This window comes from Mesoplodon mirus, assembly GCF_964341445.2.
Source record: "Mesoplodon mirus genome assembly, chromosome: 5".
Taxonomy (NCBI): Eukaryota; Metazoa; Chordata; class Mammalia; order Artiodactyla; family Ziphiidae; genus Mesoplodon; species Mesoplodon mirus.
In genome coordinates, this window is record NC_138980.1 from 153,765,953 (window position 1) to 153,783,615 (window position 17,663).

At 36.4% G+C, this 17,663-nt stretch overlaps 1 protein-coding gene across 3 annotated transcripts in view; it reads right to left on the bottom strand.

Moving 5' to 3' along the window:
• WDR70 (WD repeat domain 70) overlaps positions 1-17,663 on the bottom strand; it is a 315,980-nt gene that overhangs the window by 295,558 nt on the left and 2,759 nt on the right. For 2 of the 3 annotated variants that reach the window (XM_082623147.1, XM_082623146.1), the window contains exons 4-5: positions 12,009-12,129; positions 2,388-2,595 (exon numbers count right to left, since the gene is read on the bottom strand). In XM_082623147.1, coding sequence (XP_082479273.1) covers positions 2,388-2,595; positions 12,009-12,129 — 329 coding nt within the window. Of the gene's footprint in view, positions 1-2,387; positions 2,596-12,008; positions 12,130-15,785; positions 17,613-17,663 lie in introns of those variants that run through there. The other variant, XM_082623148.1, reaches the window with a different exon arrangement.

Sequence of the window (17,663 nt, forward strand, 5' to 3'; positions counted from 1 at the left end):
TCAATTTTTGCTTTGATTATATTGTGTTAAAATGCACACAGGTTAAGAACTATCAAATTTCCCTGGAGAATAAATTGTTTCTTTTACCATTAGCTAATGACACTCATTTTATCTTTACATTAATTTTATAATACTAATCAGTTATCTTTCAGTTGGTATTTTCCTGCTAGTCTCCTTTATTCCTTTTTCTTTCAACCCTTCTATGTCATTACATTTTAGATGTATCGTTCATAAGCAGAATATGCCTGAATTTTTTAATCCAATCTGAGAAGTTTTGTCTTTTAAGTGGCAAGTTTAGCCATTTACATCTATTGTGAATAATGACATACAGCTGACCTTTGAACAACATGACTTTGAACTACAGAGGTACACTTATAAGCAGATTTTTTTTTAATAGTAAATACTACAGTACTACATGATCCACAGTTGGTTAAATCTGAGGATGTGGAGCCTCAGATGTGGAGGAACCATGTAAATGGAGGGCTGACGGTAAATTATACTCGGATTTTTGACTGCTCAGAGAGTCGGTGCCCCTAATTCCTGCAATGTTCAAGGGTCAACTGTATTTGTATTCATGCTTACCATCTTATTTTGTGATCTCTGTTTATCAAGATTTTCATCTACTTCTTTTTTCCCCTTTCCTGTCTTTTTTTGGAATGATTGCTCTTTCTTCAATGGCATATCAAGAGCATTTCAGTGGTGGTATTGCAGACCAATAAGGGGGTACATTTTCTTTAGAGAATTTAAAAACAAAAATAAAATCAACTAAAGATGAGACTACTTTTTATTATCACCAGGTGCTGGCAATTCTAAAACTGTCAGTTTAGAAATTTGTTTTTTTGTTTTTTGCTATGATTAGTGCCGAGGTTTGATAACACATATGTAAGCTTCAAATTAGCATATTTTTATTACTTATCTTTTAATAAACATTGCATTCTACACGAAGTTAGTTTGGCGCACTCCCAGTTATACTATCTGCACCACATACATGCACAAATATACTCAGCTACACACATGTTCAGATAATATTTATAATGGTTCAGAATCATTCAAGCTTACTTCAAGGGTGGTTTCATATCTCCAATCCCTGGTGTACTTCATGTTCTTGCATTTAAACAGTACGTTCAAAATAAACAATGATTATAAAGTCAAAGAAACAAAAAGGGTCTTCCATTCTGCTATACTTTCAAGGCCAGGAGGAAAAGACAAAAGATGGTAGACTAGGTCGGCAGAAGAATTCAAAATGGGAATGTTTAAACACCTCAATTGTTTTCATCAAAAACATTCTAAAGCAATGGGCCATTTAATGACAACATATGTCATTATTTAGCCATTTTCTCTGATTTTTACAGAAGAAACTTTAGAAGTTTTTACCAAATATATTAGAAAATGATGGATTTTCTGGAAGAAGAAATTTTAGTGAAAGTGTTTTAAGAACAGAGATATTTAAAAGCCACTAGGACTGACATCAAAAGAAAAATGATATGGTCAACACTGCAGTTTCAGGGATTTATTGTAAAACAAAATTTTTAATGAAACTGCCTGATTTATCCTTACGTTCCTCTTTTCCTAATTTTACATACACACACATACACATGTGTGCATGAAAAGCTTTCTTTAATAAACTATGAATAGACATAGAATGACAAATTTGGTATACTGTGTAGTAAACACAAATAAGCAAAGAATGTCCATTTTGATGAAGTCACTGACAGATCTGCAAAGGCTGTCAGTTTCTCTTCTGGCCATTATTATTTGTTTCAACTCATAATTATTACTGAAAATAATCTGTCACATAGAGAAAGGTGGTATTAAAAAAATGATCCATTCTAGGTATCAAAAATACAAAGTACATCAATGGTTTTCTTTATATGTTTTTCCTTTTACTATTTTAGAGGTTACACAATTTCTATTTTTTGGGCATTTACTCTTAAAATTGTAACTTGCAACTTGACCTAAGCTAATCTAAAATTAACTAACATCTCTAGCCTTCACCCAAATAATATGACTTCAAAATGATTGAACTGATTCCACTCTCCTATCTTCCACATTATTGTTCAAAATAATATTAGATCCACTTTATTTTTAAATCTTCCCAGATTTATTCATCATCAACATTACACTCAAGGCTACATAAACTTAACAAAATGCTTATTAGCTTTTTAACACATTGCTTCCTACTGTCCATTTATTATTTTTGAGTTCTACTTCTTTATCCTGAAATACATTCTTTAGAGTTCTTTCAACAAGGGGCTGTCAGCAGTAAACTCAGATTTTTTTTTTATTTGATCTCATTCATGAATAACTGTCTAGCAGGGAACTGATCTCTACATTACTCTAAAAGACACTACTCCACTGAATTCTTAAATTACTACTGAAATACTTACTTCCTCCTCTTCTGAATCATCATCATCATCATCATCATCTTCTTCTTCTTCTTCCACATCTTCACCAAGAGGTGGAGGTAAAGGACCGAGGATATCTTCCTCCATATGATTAACTGGTTCTTCTGCCATTTTAAGGGGTAAAGGGGGGCCAATTAACTCATCATCAGAAGATTCAGAACTCGCTTCACTTTCACTGCTGCTTGTATCCCTGAAAATACAGAAACAGAAACTCATTGCCTTTGCTGAAACAAAGAACGTACTCTGGAGATAATACTGATATCTCAGGAAACCCTGACTCTCCTTTAAACAACTGAGTTTTTTAAATGTTTTTAAATTTGTAATTCAAACATTGAATGTGTGACTCAAATATTATTTCACCTAAAGAAAGTAAAAAACTTCTTTTATCTATCTTGCCTAAATATAAAGTCAGAGACAAAAGCTCAGAGCAATTACATGTTAGAGGCCCATTAGATAATCCTCATTCATAAAGAGCCAGCAGAACAACTGGAATGTGGAAGAAAAACTACTAGATACTACACCATAAGAAAGAAAACTACTGAGATAACCAATGTTTCTATTCACTATATGTGAATACGATCACTGTTTGCCATAGGAGTAAGTAAAGTCAGTCGTGTAAGAAAGTTAATATTACTGTCAAAATGTTTCAATATATTTTCTGAAATACAAATTATTTCTCAGTGCTAATCCAAGTTTGCTGAGTTGCTAGAATGTTAAACATATTGATAGCTGTCCTGGATTGTAAAGATACCTTACCCTAGGGAGTATCATATTGATTCTCAACTGTTTTTCTACCCAACACACCTGAGGACTATTACACACTCTCATTAAAGTCTATATGAAACACCTCTATACATTCCGAAGCCACCACCATCCACCATCCCTCTACCTCCCACCCCGTCCCAAAAGGTGGAGAATTGCATTCCTAATTGTATCAATTAATCTATCAAATATTTTCTAGGATTCAAAGTGTCACTGCCTTCTAATGAAGTATCTCTAGAATATAAGCTCAATGAAAGCAGAAATTTGTCTGTTGTGTTCATTGCTGTGGCTCTAGCACCTACATGATGCCTGACATAGGCAGTCAATATCTACTGAAGAAAAAAAAATGGGATTTTTCTTTTTATTTTCATCTAGGTTCAATATTAAAAGGAATACATACTCACATACATGTTATCCTTATACAAAGACAGGAGCTAGCAAACCTCCATAAAGAGAATATCTCTTTTTTTCAACAGTTAAGCTCAAGGTGCTCCAGCCCCACAGGCCTTCTTCATAACCGAACACTTGAAGCTTGGTTCAGCCTGAGGGTCTTTGCACTCGCAGCTCCCTCTGCTAAAACACTTGTTACATGGCCTCTTTCTCATCATTCAGTTCTCCTCAAATGTCACCTCCTCAAAGAGGCCTTCAGACACACACCCCTTTCTAAACTTTCAAACACACCCCCATCAGTCACCATTACCTTAATTACCTTACTTTGATGGTCTTTATTATGTACATTGCTAAATTATATTGTTTGATTAGTTATTTAGTTGTTTGTAATCTGTTATCCATCCCCTCAAATGTCCCCACAGCAATATGAGCTGAGATCTCATCTGACTTGTTAAATGCTATACCCCCAATTTTTAAAGCAGTGCCTAACCCACAGAAGATGTTCAATAAATACTTGAATTACTGAATAAATTTGTATTAAAGTATTCATGCTCCCAAATTTTCTCTCTTGTGATCAGATCACAAATTTCTGACTGTACTGGTTACAAGTCACAGACTTCCTTAATGCAAAATTAAGGCCACGGAGAGCTCTAAATTGAAATGTTAACCCTTAGCACCCATGCTTTAACCCAGTTAACCAGTTCAAAAATAATCATTGAACTGAGAACTAAACAGATCCATATAGATTTCATGGCTGATTATGCAGGCCTAATACCCACATGAAACTTGATAGAATGTATAAGCTTCTAATTCTGCTTCTGGCTTTTTGCTGCTAATGTGCACAAGCCAAAAAAAAAAATGAAGCATTTTTAACATATTTTCAATATCCTGAGAAACAAAGTCCATGAAATTATGTCCAAAAATGTCCCTGACTGAAAACAGAATACATTCCATGTTTAAAATATGCCTTGATTCAATGTGGTACCCAAATATGAACCAGAGCCTGAGAAACAATATGTACTCAATGAGAAAACAGTTGAGTCAATCCTAACGTTTTCCTCGGCTGACTTTTTTTTCCACCTGACTTTTTAAGTGAGATTTTAGCTAGGCATTAAATAAGATGTATGGTTGTACAATTTCATTAAATTCATAGGCAAAATTCATTGTTTCTGGTACTACTTTCTTAAAAGGAAGTGCAAATGTCTAAATGATTCCTACCTTACAAATCTGGAGTATATCAGTATTTCTCTACTATCCTACAGCTATTTTTCATAGGATAAATGATGTATTTCTTCTCAGTAGTTGATTTCTGAATGATAACTTACACCCATATAATATTTCTTTAAGCCAATAAAAAGGGTAGTTTTAGATTACTGTCTTTCTCTAAACCAAATTTTAACAACATTGTAGACGTTTTTTAAATTATCTGTATGCATTGTGAAACAGACTCTCAACATGCTACAAAGGAGAAAAACTAACATGAAACATACTTAAAATATATAGGCCCAAATGAAATACAGCCAAGAGAGCAGAAGACCAATTCCAGAACTGAATTCAAATTATAATAAGTAACTTATATATAATAAGTGTGCATTTAAAAAAAACAGTGAAGAAAATGATCACCATATAATGAATGCTGAACACTCATAAAATAAAACAGAAAACTACTCTGGAATCACACCTTACGTTACACATTAGAATCACCAAGACGGGACTTCCCTGGTGGCGTAGTGGTTAAGAATCTGCCTGCCAATGCAGGGGACGCAGGTTCGAGCCCTGGTCTGGGAAGATCCCACATGCCGCGGAGCAACTACTGAGCCTGCGCTCTAGAGCCCGCAAGCCACAACTACTGAAGCCCACACACCACAACTACTGCAGCCTGCCCACCTAGAGCCCGTGCTCCACAACAAGAGAAGCCACTGCAATGAGAAGCCCATGCACCGCAATGAAGAGTAGCCCCCGCTTGCCACAACTAGAGAAAGCCCACGCGCAGCAACAAAGACCCAATGCAGCCAAAAATAAATAAAATAAATTTATTTTAAAAAAAACAAAAAAAAAGAATCACCAAGATGGGTCAAAAATAAAACAAAAACAAAAAAAGTTGGACCCCTACCTCACATCATATACATAATGAACTCAAAATGGATCAATAAGCAAAATGTAAGAGCTAAAGCTATGTTTTTTTAGATGAAAGCAGGAGAAATCTTCATGACCTATAATTTGGCAATGGCTTCTTAGATATGACATGAAAAACAAGATCAACAAAAAGAAAAAATAGGTAAGTTGGACTTCACCAAAATTAAAAGCTTTCATGCATCAAAGGATATTATTAAGAAAGTAAAAAAACAATCTAAAGAATGAATAAAATATTTGCAGATCACATATCTGATGAGTTAATAACCAAAATGTATAAAGAATTCCTACAACTTAACAACAGAAATACAAACAACACAATTTTTAAATGGGCAAAGGACTTGAATATACATTTCTCAAAAGAAGATATACAAATGATCAATAAGCATATCAAAAAATGCTCAACATCATTAGACATTAGGGAAATGAAAATAAAAACTACAAGGAGGGACTTCCTTGGTGGTCCAATGGTTAAGAATCTGTCTTCCAATGCAGGGGACGTGGGTTCAATCCCTGGTCGGGGAACTAGGATCCCACATGCAGCGGGACAACTAAGCCCACGCATCACACCTAGAGAGCCCACGTACCCCAGCTACAGAGCCCATGTGCTCTGGAGCCCACACACTACAACTAGAGAGAAGCCCGCATGCTGCAACGAAAGGTCCCGCAAGCAGCAACCAAGACCTGACACAGCCAAAAATAAATAAATATATTTAAAAAAAAAAAAAAACTACAAGGAGATACCACTTCTCACCTACCGGGATGACTATAATAGAAACAAAACAAAAAATGGAAAGTAACAAGTGATGGCAAGAATGTGGAGAAATTGGAACCCTCACACGTTGCTGCTGGGAACGTAAAATGGGGCAGCCATAGTGGAAAACAGCTTGGCAGTTTTTCAAAAAGCTAAACATAAAGTTACCATATGACCCAGAAATTTCACTCGTAGGCATATACCCAAAAGAATTAAAATCAAAGACTGAAACAGATACTTGTATGTCAGTGTTCACTGCACTCACAATACCCAAAAGATGGAAACCCAAGTGTTCATCAATGAAAGATGGGGAATTACTGCTTGATGGCTAAAGTTTCTGTTTGGAGTGATAACATTTTTGGAAACAGTGATGATGGCTGTACAACATTATAAACATTACTAATGCCTCTAAACTGTATACTTTAAATTGTTTAAAATGGAAATTCTTATGTTAAAAACATTTTTGCCCCAATTCAAAAAATCAAGACACCATAGTAAAAGAAAACATTTAGAAATACAGAGGTAAATTGAAGAAAAAAAATGCTAAAAAAAATTTTAATCATTTCCTCTGGGAAGCAAGAATCATGAGCAGGGAGAAATGAGACTTTATAATGTTTGACTTTGTAATGTGTATACCCTACTTCGATAAAAATTTAAAAGATCAGTGGTTGCTAAGGGTTTGTGGGGAGGGAGGGATGAAGAGGTGGAACACAGAGGATGGTGAAGGCAGTGAAACTACTCTGATTGATACCATAGTGGTGGATAAACATCATTACAAATTTGTGCAAACTGACAGAAGGTACAACATCAAAGAGTGAACCCTCATGTAAACTCTGGATTCTGAGTGATGAAGATGTGTCAGTGTAGGTTCACCAACTGTAACAAATATACCACTCTGGTGGGGGCTGTTGATAATGGAGGAGGCTATGCATGTACTGGGCCAGGTGATATATGGAAAACTCTCTGTACCTTCGGCTCAATTTTGTTGTGAACCTAAAACTGCTCTAAAAAAAACTCTACTAAATTTTTTTAATTAAAAATAAAGGGGCTGGGGAAATTGATTATTCATATGGAGCAAAAAATAAAAATGAATAACATCTTTACATTATCCACAAAAAATTAATCCTATGTTGATTTAAGACCTAAATATGGAAAATAAAACTTAAAAACTTTAGATAAAAATATAGAAAGTTATCTTTATGTCCTCAGAGTAAGGACTAATTTCTTAAACAAAACACAAAAGCACACATCACAAAAGAAAAGGTTAAAATGAGAATATATTAACATTTGAAACTTATTTTTTTAAAAAATACCACTGAAAAACAAAAAAAGTCATAGTAAACCACCAATTAAGGGGAGAACACAAGGAACCTGACAGAAAATCTTGCAGAAGACATAGTTCTTACTATATCTTCAGAAGAAAAAATATATGACGAATAAACTTTTGAAATGATGATGTACAACCACGCTGGTAATCATCAAAATGCAAATGAACACTATAAGGATACCACCTCACAACAATCAGATTGGCACAAATAAAAATGTCTAACAGTAACAAGTGTTGATGAGGATGTGGAGCAACGGGAACTCTTACACTCTGCTGGTGGGAAAGTAAGTGGGTACAAACTCTTTAGAAAACAACTGAGCCAAATCTAAAGATAAATGTGTACTTACTCAAAGACCTAGCAAGTCCACTACTAGGTATATACTCTATAGAAACTTTTGTACAGTAAAACAGAGGATAGCTATAAGGAGATCTCTAAAAGCATAGTTTATAATAGTATAGAAAAACAGCAACCTAAATTGACTAGACAATGGATAAACTGTAATATATTTCTAAGTGGAAAACTAAAATGCACTGAAAATGAAATGAACTATAGATTCACTTGTCAACACGAATGTGAAAAACCTCTTGTTGAATAAAAAAAGCAAATTGGAAAAACACATTCATTACAGCATTAATGACATCTATATAAAATAGAAATCATACAAAACAACATGTATTTAGGAATACACTCATATATAATAAAATTATTAAAAAGAGGGGGGAAAGATAAATACAAGGAAGGTTTCCCTTGTGGAGCAAAGGAGTAGAATTTCAAAGCACTGATAAAGCTCTACAACTGTCTCACATGTTGGATGTTTGTTTCATTGTTCTCTTTACTTTAAATGAAGGATATCTAAAGTTTTATATGTATGACAAACTCCATAACAAAAATTTTTTGTCGGGCTTCCCTGGTGGCGCAGTGGTTGAGAGTCCGCCTGCCGATGCAGGGGACACAGGTTCGAGCCCTGGTCCGGGAAGATCCCACATACTGCACAGCAACTAAGCCCATGCACCACAACTACTGAGCCTGCTCTCTAGGGCCCACGTGCCACAACTACTGCAGCCCGAGCACCTAGAGCCCGTGCTCCGCAACAAGAGAAGCCACCGCAAGGAGAAGCCCGCGCACTGCAACGAAGAGTAGCCCCCCGCTCGCCGCAACTAGAGAAAGCCCGTGTGCAGCAACAAAGACCCAACACAGCCAAAAAATAAATAAATAAAATTAATTTTAAAAAAAGAAAGAAAATATCTTGGACTACAACTTGTAGTGAATAAAGATGTTCTTTTTTTAAAATTTATTTATTTTGGGCTGCGCTGGGTCTTTGTTGCTGCACACGGGCTTTCTCTAGTTGTGGCGAGCGGGGGCTACTCTTCGTTGCGGTGCGCCGGCTTCTCATTGCGGTGGCTTCTTTTGTTATGGAGCACGGGATCTAGGCACGTGGGCTTCCGTAGTTGTGGCTCGCGGGCTCTAGAGCCCAGGCTTAGTAGTTGTGGAGCACGGGCTTAGTTGCTCCAGGGCATGTGGGATCTTCCCGGACCAGGGCTCGAACCCGTGTCCCTGCATTGGCAGGTGGATTCCTAACCACTGCGCAACCAGGGAAGTCCCTAAAGATGTTCTTAAAATGGCTATTTTTTTAAAACGGACTTCAAATTTAATTTAGCCACAGTGAAATTATTTCATAGTAACATGATTCAATGCTTAAGCAGAAATAGCTTAAAGACTCCTATAACAGAGATAGAAAATCTACATAAAATATATCTGATATTAATATAGTCTCAGTTAAGCTTCTGACAGGCTTATTCATCTACCATGGATTATTCATTCGAGGCCTTCTGAAACAGGGATAAGTAAACTTCCATTCTTTTGATCAACAAAATACTGTAATAAAGTTGTATTATTTTATTTTTCTTGATGATCATTTCTATCTTTATATTTGATATAGATGGTCCCCACTTACAATTTAGACTTAACGATTTTTCAGCTCTACAATGGTGTGAAAGCAATAAGCATTCAGTAGAAACCATGCACTGAATTTTGATCTTTTCCAGGACTGGCGATAAACAGTACCAAACTCTCTCATGATGCTGGGCAGTGGCAGCAAGCCACAGCTCCCAGTCAGCCACGCAATCATCAGGGTAAACAATCAGTACACCTACAACCATTCTGTACCCATACAACCATTCTGTTTTTCACTTTAGTATAGTATTTAATAAATTACATGAGATAGCCAATACTTTATTATAAAATAGGCTTTGTGTTCTATGGTTTTGCCCAGATGTAGGCTAATATAAGTGTTCCAAGCATGTTTAAGGTAGACTAGGCTAAGCTTTGATATTCAGTAGGTTAGGTGTATTAAATGCATTTTCAACTTATAATATTTGCAATTTATGATGGGTTTATCTGGACATAACCCCATCATAAGTCAAGAAGATCTGTAATTATAATCTTAACAGTAGTTCTGTAATTTTAATCACTAATGACAAAAGTAATGCTGGGTTTTGTTATATCAATAAAATTTATTCTCAATACCAATACTGCACGTTCTTTATCTTTGGACTTTAAAGTTAGTATTGCAGAAAAAACAGAATCAATGAAACTACTGAAATTTTTACAATTTTCAATTAATGGAATCATTTGTTTGTCAAAACCTTAGCAATAAGATAAATTTCCAAAAACACAACAGTAGTTTTTTGACATCTTAAATCATCCCAAAAGTAAGAAACTAAAGGTAAATACTAAATGTTCCTCTTAGGAAAAAGGGTTTTTTTTCCTATCATATTGAAACCCAAGGACATTGTGAGACTGATAACTGATATAAAACCATAGATAATGCTAAACTGAATTTTTTGACTAATATAAAGAAAGGACACTCTATAGCAGGGGTTGGTAAACTTTGGCCCAGTGTTTGTTTTTTAAAGATTTACTGAACACAGATAAGCCCATTCATTTACGTGTCGTCTATGAAAAGGGAGAACCAGACTTGTAGTCCCATATAGATATCCCCTCCCTCCGCAAAGAGAAGCTATAGAAAAGACTAACCAACACTCTTTTTTTTTTTTTTTGCGGTACGCCGGCTTCTCACTGCTGTGGCCTCTTCCGTTGCGGAGCACAGGCTCCGGATGCGCAGGCTCAGCGGCCATGGCTCACGGGCCCAGCCGCTCCGCGGCATGTGGGATCTTCCCGGACCGGGGCACGAACCCGTGTCCCCTGCATCGGCAGGCGGACTCTCAACCATTGCGCCACCAGGGAAGCCCTAACCAACACTCTTATGGAGAGATATTCTGCTCAAGAGCCTAGACTGAGATACCAAAGAATGCACCTTCTGGGTGAACAAAAAATGAAATTACATAGTATAAGTGATATTTTGTGTATTTAGATATTTTATGTTTTTCTACTGTAAAAAGAGGAAATAATGAAATCCACTGGTGAAATTTGCCATGAATAGTTTATGTAACCAATTTGATTATTCCCTGGTGGCACAGTGGTTGAGAGTCCGCCTGCCGATGCAGGGGACACGGGTTCGTGCCCCAGTCTGGGAAGATCCCACATGCCGCGGAGCGGCTGGGCCCGCGAGCCATGGCCGCTAAGCCTGCACGTCCGGAGCCTGTGCTCCGCAATGGGAGAGGCCACAACAGTGAGAAGCCTGCATACGGCAAAAAAAAAAAAATATATATATATATATATATCTAAACAACATTAGAATTCTCATATTATTCTACCCAGATTTGATATCTATATACTTATTTATATTGTTTAAAGTTCTTAGTAATTAAGTTACATAGTATTAAATTTCAATTTAAAGTAATTTTAATGGCTGCTTTCTCCTCTAAGTCGATAAACTTTATAATGTGCCTCTATTTATATTCTTTCTTATTATCTATTTCCATAAAGGATCCTACCAAAAAAGGTTATGAATGCAGAGTCTGGGGAAAGGGACAAAAGATGTAAATGACAAAATAAACATGAAAAAAATAATAAACTTGTCAACATCTTTCCAACTTTACATAGTTATGCTCTGCAGTCAAAAGGCATAGATTTTAATACTACATCTGGAATACTTTAGAAAAAGTCAATTGATTTACAATGTGACAAATGACTTTTTCCTGATCCTAGACATACACAATTGCCTGAAATGGGAGAAATTATGCAAGCTTTTAGTATCAGGAACTTTGCCTAAATTGTGTTATGAACGCCTACAAAAAGGTAGTTTAAAAGCATTCTTTTGAGAAAGACAAGCACCTGGAAGATGATTTAGAGCAATCTCTGGCCACATTTGAGCCTGAAGATGTTGGTTCAAGATCTTCGCTTTGCCTTCTTAATTCTTTCTCTCTGTTCATTTCTTCCTCTTTTTCTCTTGCTTCTGAAAAGATGATAAAATTTTTTCAACAGTTAGGCTTCAAAATTTGTTATTATTTAAAACACTATAAATTAACATAGTTACAAAGATGTAACATAGACATGTTACCAGTAACAGCAAAAAAATTATCAATCTAAATGCCCAACACTGAGAAAATAATTGAAGTTTACTGTGTATCAACATAATATGAAATACAGCCAATAAAAATAGTGATAGAAGAGAAATTCCTGGCAGTCTAGTGGTTAAGACTCAGTGCTTTCACTGCAGTGGCCTGAGTTCAATCCCTGGTCAGGGAACTAAGATCCTACAAGCCACACAGCACAGCCAAAAAAAAAAAAAAAATAGTAATGGAAAATGTACAAATCTGAGAAAATATAAACAGATATGCTAAGCAAAATTAACACGTGAACAGTGTATGAACCATGACTGTACTATGTAAAAAGATGTGGCAAGTGACCAGAAGAAAGTATTCAAAGGTAAGATTTTAGGTAATCTCACCTTTTACTTTTAATGTTTTAAACCAAAAATTCAGTACTTCATTCCTTTATGAATTTCCCAAACTGGATTTTTGGTCAGAGACTTCCTACCAAAATTATGAGGAAAGTTGAATTACATTTAGCTTCCAGAGTTGTCTACCTTGGAAAGACAAAAAAAAATTTATCCAAGGAAATCTTATCTTTCTCCTCTGATAATCTCACTCAACAATTGGGGCGGGAAGCACATAGGAAGGAAATTAATTATATGAATAAGGCTTGTTCTCAATTGCCACCATCCTCAATAACCTGAGATAATCTTTAACATTTATTTCTTAATAATGAAGAATAATACACCCAAAGTTAAGTGGTATCAAAGGGCACTTATTAATTGGAATGTTGTACTCTTTAGGTCTTTTGTTGCTAGGATGTAGAGGATGAGTAACAAGGAGATAGGCAGCAACTAGTGTCAACTAGTCTTTTGTTTCAAACATGGAAGATAAAACTCTCCAGGAAGAGGTAAGGCATAGCTCAGGTTAATTTTTTTGTGCTCTCCACTGGGCTGGGTTAGGAGTTTGGCACTCTGATGCTGGAGGAGGCTGAAAACAATAAGAGAAGGATAATGCCCAAATTTAAGAGTGAGCCTGCTGGGCTCCTACCTTCATCCTGCTTCTCCAGACATTCCCTCCATTCCCTCTAGGGTAAGGGGGGATTGGAGAGTGAAGCAGGGAAGGCCACACTTGGGACTGTAGGCTCAGGTCTTAGGGGCAGTTCTGACCCTAATCAGGAAACGATACTAAGGCACATTATTAGCCACCTACACAACAGCCACTTCTTGCTTTCTCCTTGCTAAGAAAACCACAGTTCTCCCTAGGTAAGAATCAACACTGTGTTTCAGGAGCTGCTGGGCCCCTCCCTGCCCAGGAGGGCTGAAGTTTGATTCCAAGTCAACCATTGTGCTCTTGCAATGGCTGTTTATTGCAACTGATGTGCCACACTAATACCGGCTAATAACATGTGAGGGGAAGTCAGCTGAAGGTACATTTGAGAAAGGTTTTCTTGCTCCTAAAAAGTGTTACATAGAAGTCTCCTTTCAGCCTGTGGAGGTGGTCACCTGCATGTAACAAAATTTAGCTGACAAAATTTTGAGACATGAGGACAGTCTGCTTAGGACAAGCCAACACTCTAAAGCTGTCAAAGCAGAAAAAAGGGGAAAAAACTTCATGTCCTTCATATCAGGACGCAGAAGACAGACCAGCCCCACTCCAGAGTTCTTGTCATAGTGCAATACTAAACCTTTCTTATTTAAGCAATTTTTTATTAGGTCTTCTATGACTTCTTTGAAAGTAGCCATTAGCATCTTAATATCAACCTTAATTTAACAAAAATAATAGCAACTAATACATGGAGCTTACTATGCTATGCACTAGGTATTGTTTTAAGCATTTCCTGTAAATTAACTCCTTTAACGCAGACGTAGAGAATGGACTTGAGGACATGAGGGGAAAGGGTAAGTTGGGACGAAGTGAGAGAGTGGCATGGACTTATATATACTAACAAATGTAAAACAGATACCTAGTGGGAAGCAGCTGCATAGCACACAGAGATCAGCTCAGTGCTCTGTGACCGCCTAGAGGGGTGGTCTAGAGAGGGTGCGAGGGAGACGAAAGAGGGAGGAGATATGGGGATATATGTATATGTATGGCTGATTCACTTTGTTATAAAGCAGAAACTAACACACCATTATAAAGCAATTATACTCCAATAAAGATGTTAAAAAAAATTAACTCCTTTAATCTTCATAACAATCCCTGAAGTAGAAACTTTTTTTCTTCACCTTTATTGGAGTAAAATTAACAAATAAAACTGTGAGATATGTAAAGTGCACAATGTGATGATTTGGTACAAAAATACATTGTGATAGAATTCTCCCCATGGAGTCAATGAACACAACCATCACCCCACATATTTACCTTTTTTGGGGGGGGGGAATAACATTTAAGTTCTACTATCCTAGCAAATTTCAATTATACAATACAGTTGAAGTAGATACTACTATCCTCACTTTATAGTTGACGAATCCAAGGCAGAGAATAGAGCTATTAAGCCTCAAAGCAGTGAATTGAGGCTCCACAACTGCAACTTTCCTTGATGTGACCAGACTTTCCAGAGACTGTAAAATTATCCGACTACCACCTACCTTATAAAACAGTGAGCCTGCCTCTCTCTCCAATGGGCCATAAAGTACAGCCCTTTATTGCTTACTTGTCTCCAGACTATCTGGGAACTATGACCCACCCACCTAACTAGAGTTCCTTCCCAGGGGATGAATACTCCAAGTTATTTGCCCCATCCTGGTGAAGATCTAACTTTTTAATTTAAAATTTAACTTTTTTTTAAACAATAGTAAGGATTTTCTATTCAGAGAGGCTTCTGCTGTCACCTGCTGCTTCATAAAAGAAGAAAAAAAAAAGAAAAGACATTTTTGAGGAAAAAACTATTTTTTTCCTCATTGTTGACTGAGGACAAACCAAAATGAAACATAATTCAATAAACTGCAGCTCCCTGACCAAGGGGATCATTTTCATGTATTTTTACTGAACGTAGGACCAAGTACACTGTAAACACTCTAAAAATGCTCCACATGTTCCCTTAACAAAAGTGAATTAACCTACCCCCGATCACCTCATTTTATTCTTCCAAGTACCTCATTTTATTGTTAACTCTCTACTCTCAGATAGTTACCAATTTTGGATAGCCATTTCTGCAAAAGCACCCCAGATGTATGCAACTCTCATTTAGGTTAACAGCAAACTAGCCAAGGACTTGCCTGGTGGCACAGTGGTTAAGAATCCGCCTGCCAATGCAGGAGACACAGGTTCGATCCCTGGTCCAAGAAGATCCCACATGCCTTGGAGCAACTAAGCCCGGGTGCCACAACTACTGAGGCTGTGCTCTAGAGCCCACGGGCCCCAACTACTGAGCCCGCGTGCCACAACTACTGAAGCCTGTGCGCCTAGGGTCCCTGCTCCGCAACAAGAGAAGCCACAGCAATGAGAAGCTCGCACACTGCAACTAGAGAAAGCCTGTGTGCAGCAACCAAGACCCAATGCAGCCAAAACATATACTTAATTAATTTTTTAAAAGTAAAAGATTAACAAGAAAAAAATTTGAAACATTATTCCCTGACATTTTACATAACACATATTTTATTGAAGTTTTACAGTAACTCATCCTTTCTGTTAGAGCATTTAACAACCAAAATTTCACGTCCGTATACACAGACAATTAAACTTGCCATTAAAAGGGACCAAAGTTCTTATTTTCCTCAAGTCTGATGTCAAAGCCCAGGAAAAGACTCCAATACCAATCATTAAATAAAATATGCCCATATCAGAATTTTTTAACTTTTCTTTTAAGAAAAGTAAGTCAAACTTTGGATTCTTGAGTTTAGATCAGGGGTAGAAACAGCAGTCCATATCCAAGACTGTAACACTAAATCAAGAAAGTTCAATGCATTTAATTCATCCACAAATATCAATAGGAGTACATGGTCTTGAGATAATTTTTCAAAATTTTAAAAATGTAATAACTTTACTGGAATTCCTCTTAGGTGCTAAATGCATACATACTTCACTAAGAAAAATGACAGGAATTAAAGGTGATATTTATAACACTGCTGTTTAAAAAGTACTCTGCCCAACATCATAATTCCTTCAAGAATCTTCTAAGAGAGATCTTATTATTATTGCCACCAAACTGATGGGGAAATTAAGGATCTGAAATTTGAAAATCCATCCAATGTCATTCATCTAGTGGAATGTGGGGCTAACCCTTAAACTTGCATCCTCCACCTCCAAATCCCAAACTCTTTACTATTCATCATGCCATTTAAAAACATTCTCCAAAGATGCAGGATTTATTTTTTTAAAGGCAGTATTGCAGTTTTAAATTCAATTCAGTCTTCACAAATATATATTGAGAAACTATCTTGGAAGGCATGGTACTGGGGACTATAAAACTTAGGTAGGGGAATAAGACAATTCCTATTCAAAGCATTTTGTATCACACACTGAAAGAGGTAAATACAAGAAAGTTACACTGTAACATATATGCGTTCACTAAAACATTTAAAAATTAAGTGTATAACGCATTCGTGTATATGCTGCAGATAGCATGTCTTTACGTATTGTTTGATGATATTAAATTATTTAATATTTTTAGGTGTAGTAACAGTATTTTGGTTAAGATTTTTCCAAATCCTTATCTCTTAAAGACATACTAAAATATTTATGGGTGAAATAATGTACCTAGGATTTGTGTCAAAGTAATCTGAGAGGAGAAGTAAATGGAACTAACACTGGCCATGAACTGTTACAGTAGTTAAATCTGTGTGATAGGTATATGGGAGTTCATTACTATGTTACACTGCATGTAGAAATGAAAGTGTTTTTTAAAAAAAACAATACATACTATACATACTATATGTAGATAGCTAGCTGTCTTTTCACAACACATACACAACAAAAACTGTTATTCTTCCAAAAACCAAAAACATTTCATGTCAAGTGCACTTCCCAAATATGAGATATTACTGCTATACAATTTATCATTTTAAAACCAACAATGACAACTGCTGGAATAACATGCACTTAAATTTTTCCAGGAGTCCTGTCTCTGGCTTCTAGCCCCTTCTGCTGTGTCAGGTTACATCTATCCTTTCTCTAGTGTAAGAATGATCTGAATCAGATCTAAAGAAAGCGGTAGAGGAGTCAGTCTCCTTCTAAGACCCTGAGGTGGTATCTAGAATTGCTAACCACCTGGTATCAAACCACACAGTCTGGAAGTTAAGGCCTTCATTAAATATCTGATACAACTTATTAATGCAGAGATTCAACAGCAGCAGCCACATTCACTGTATGTCTCAATTTTCTATACTGTCTGGGTCAACGGTCAGTGGTGTACACAGCTCTGAGAGCCACCTCTCGCCCAGCCTTCCAAATACTGGTTCCGCTGTAAGCAGGAAAGAAAAAAATGAAATGAGAATCAGATAGAGGGGGGGAG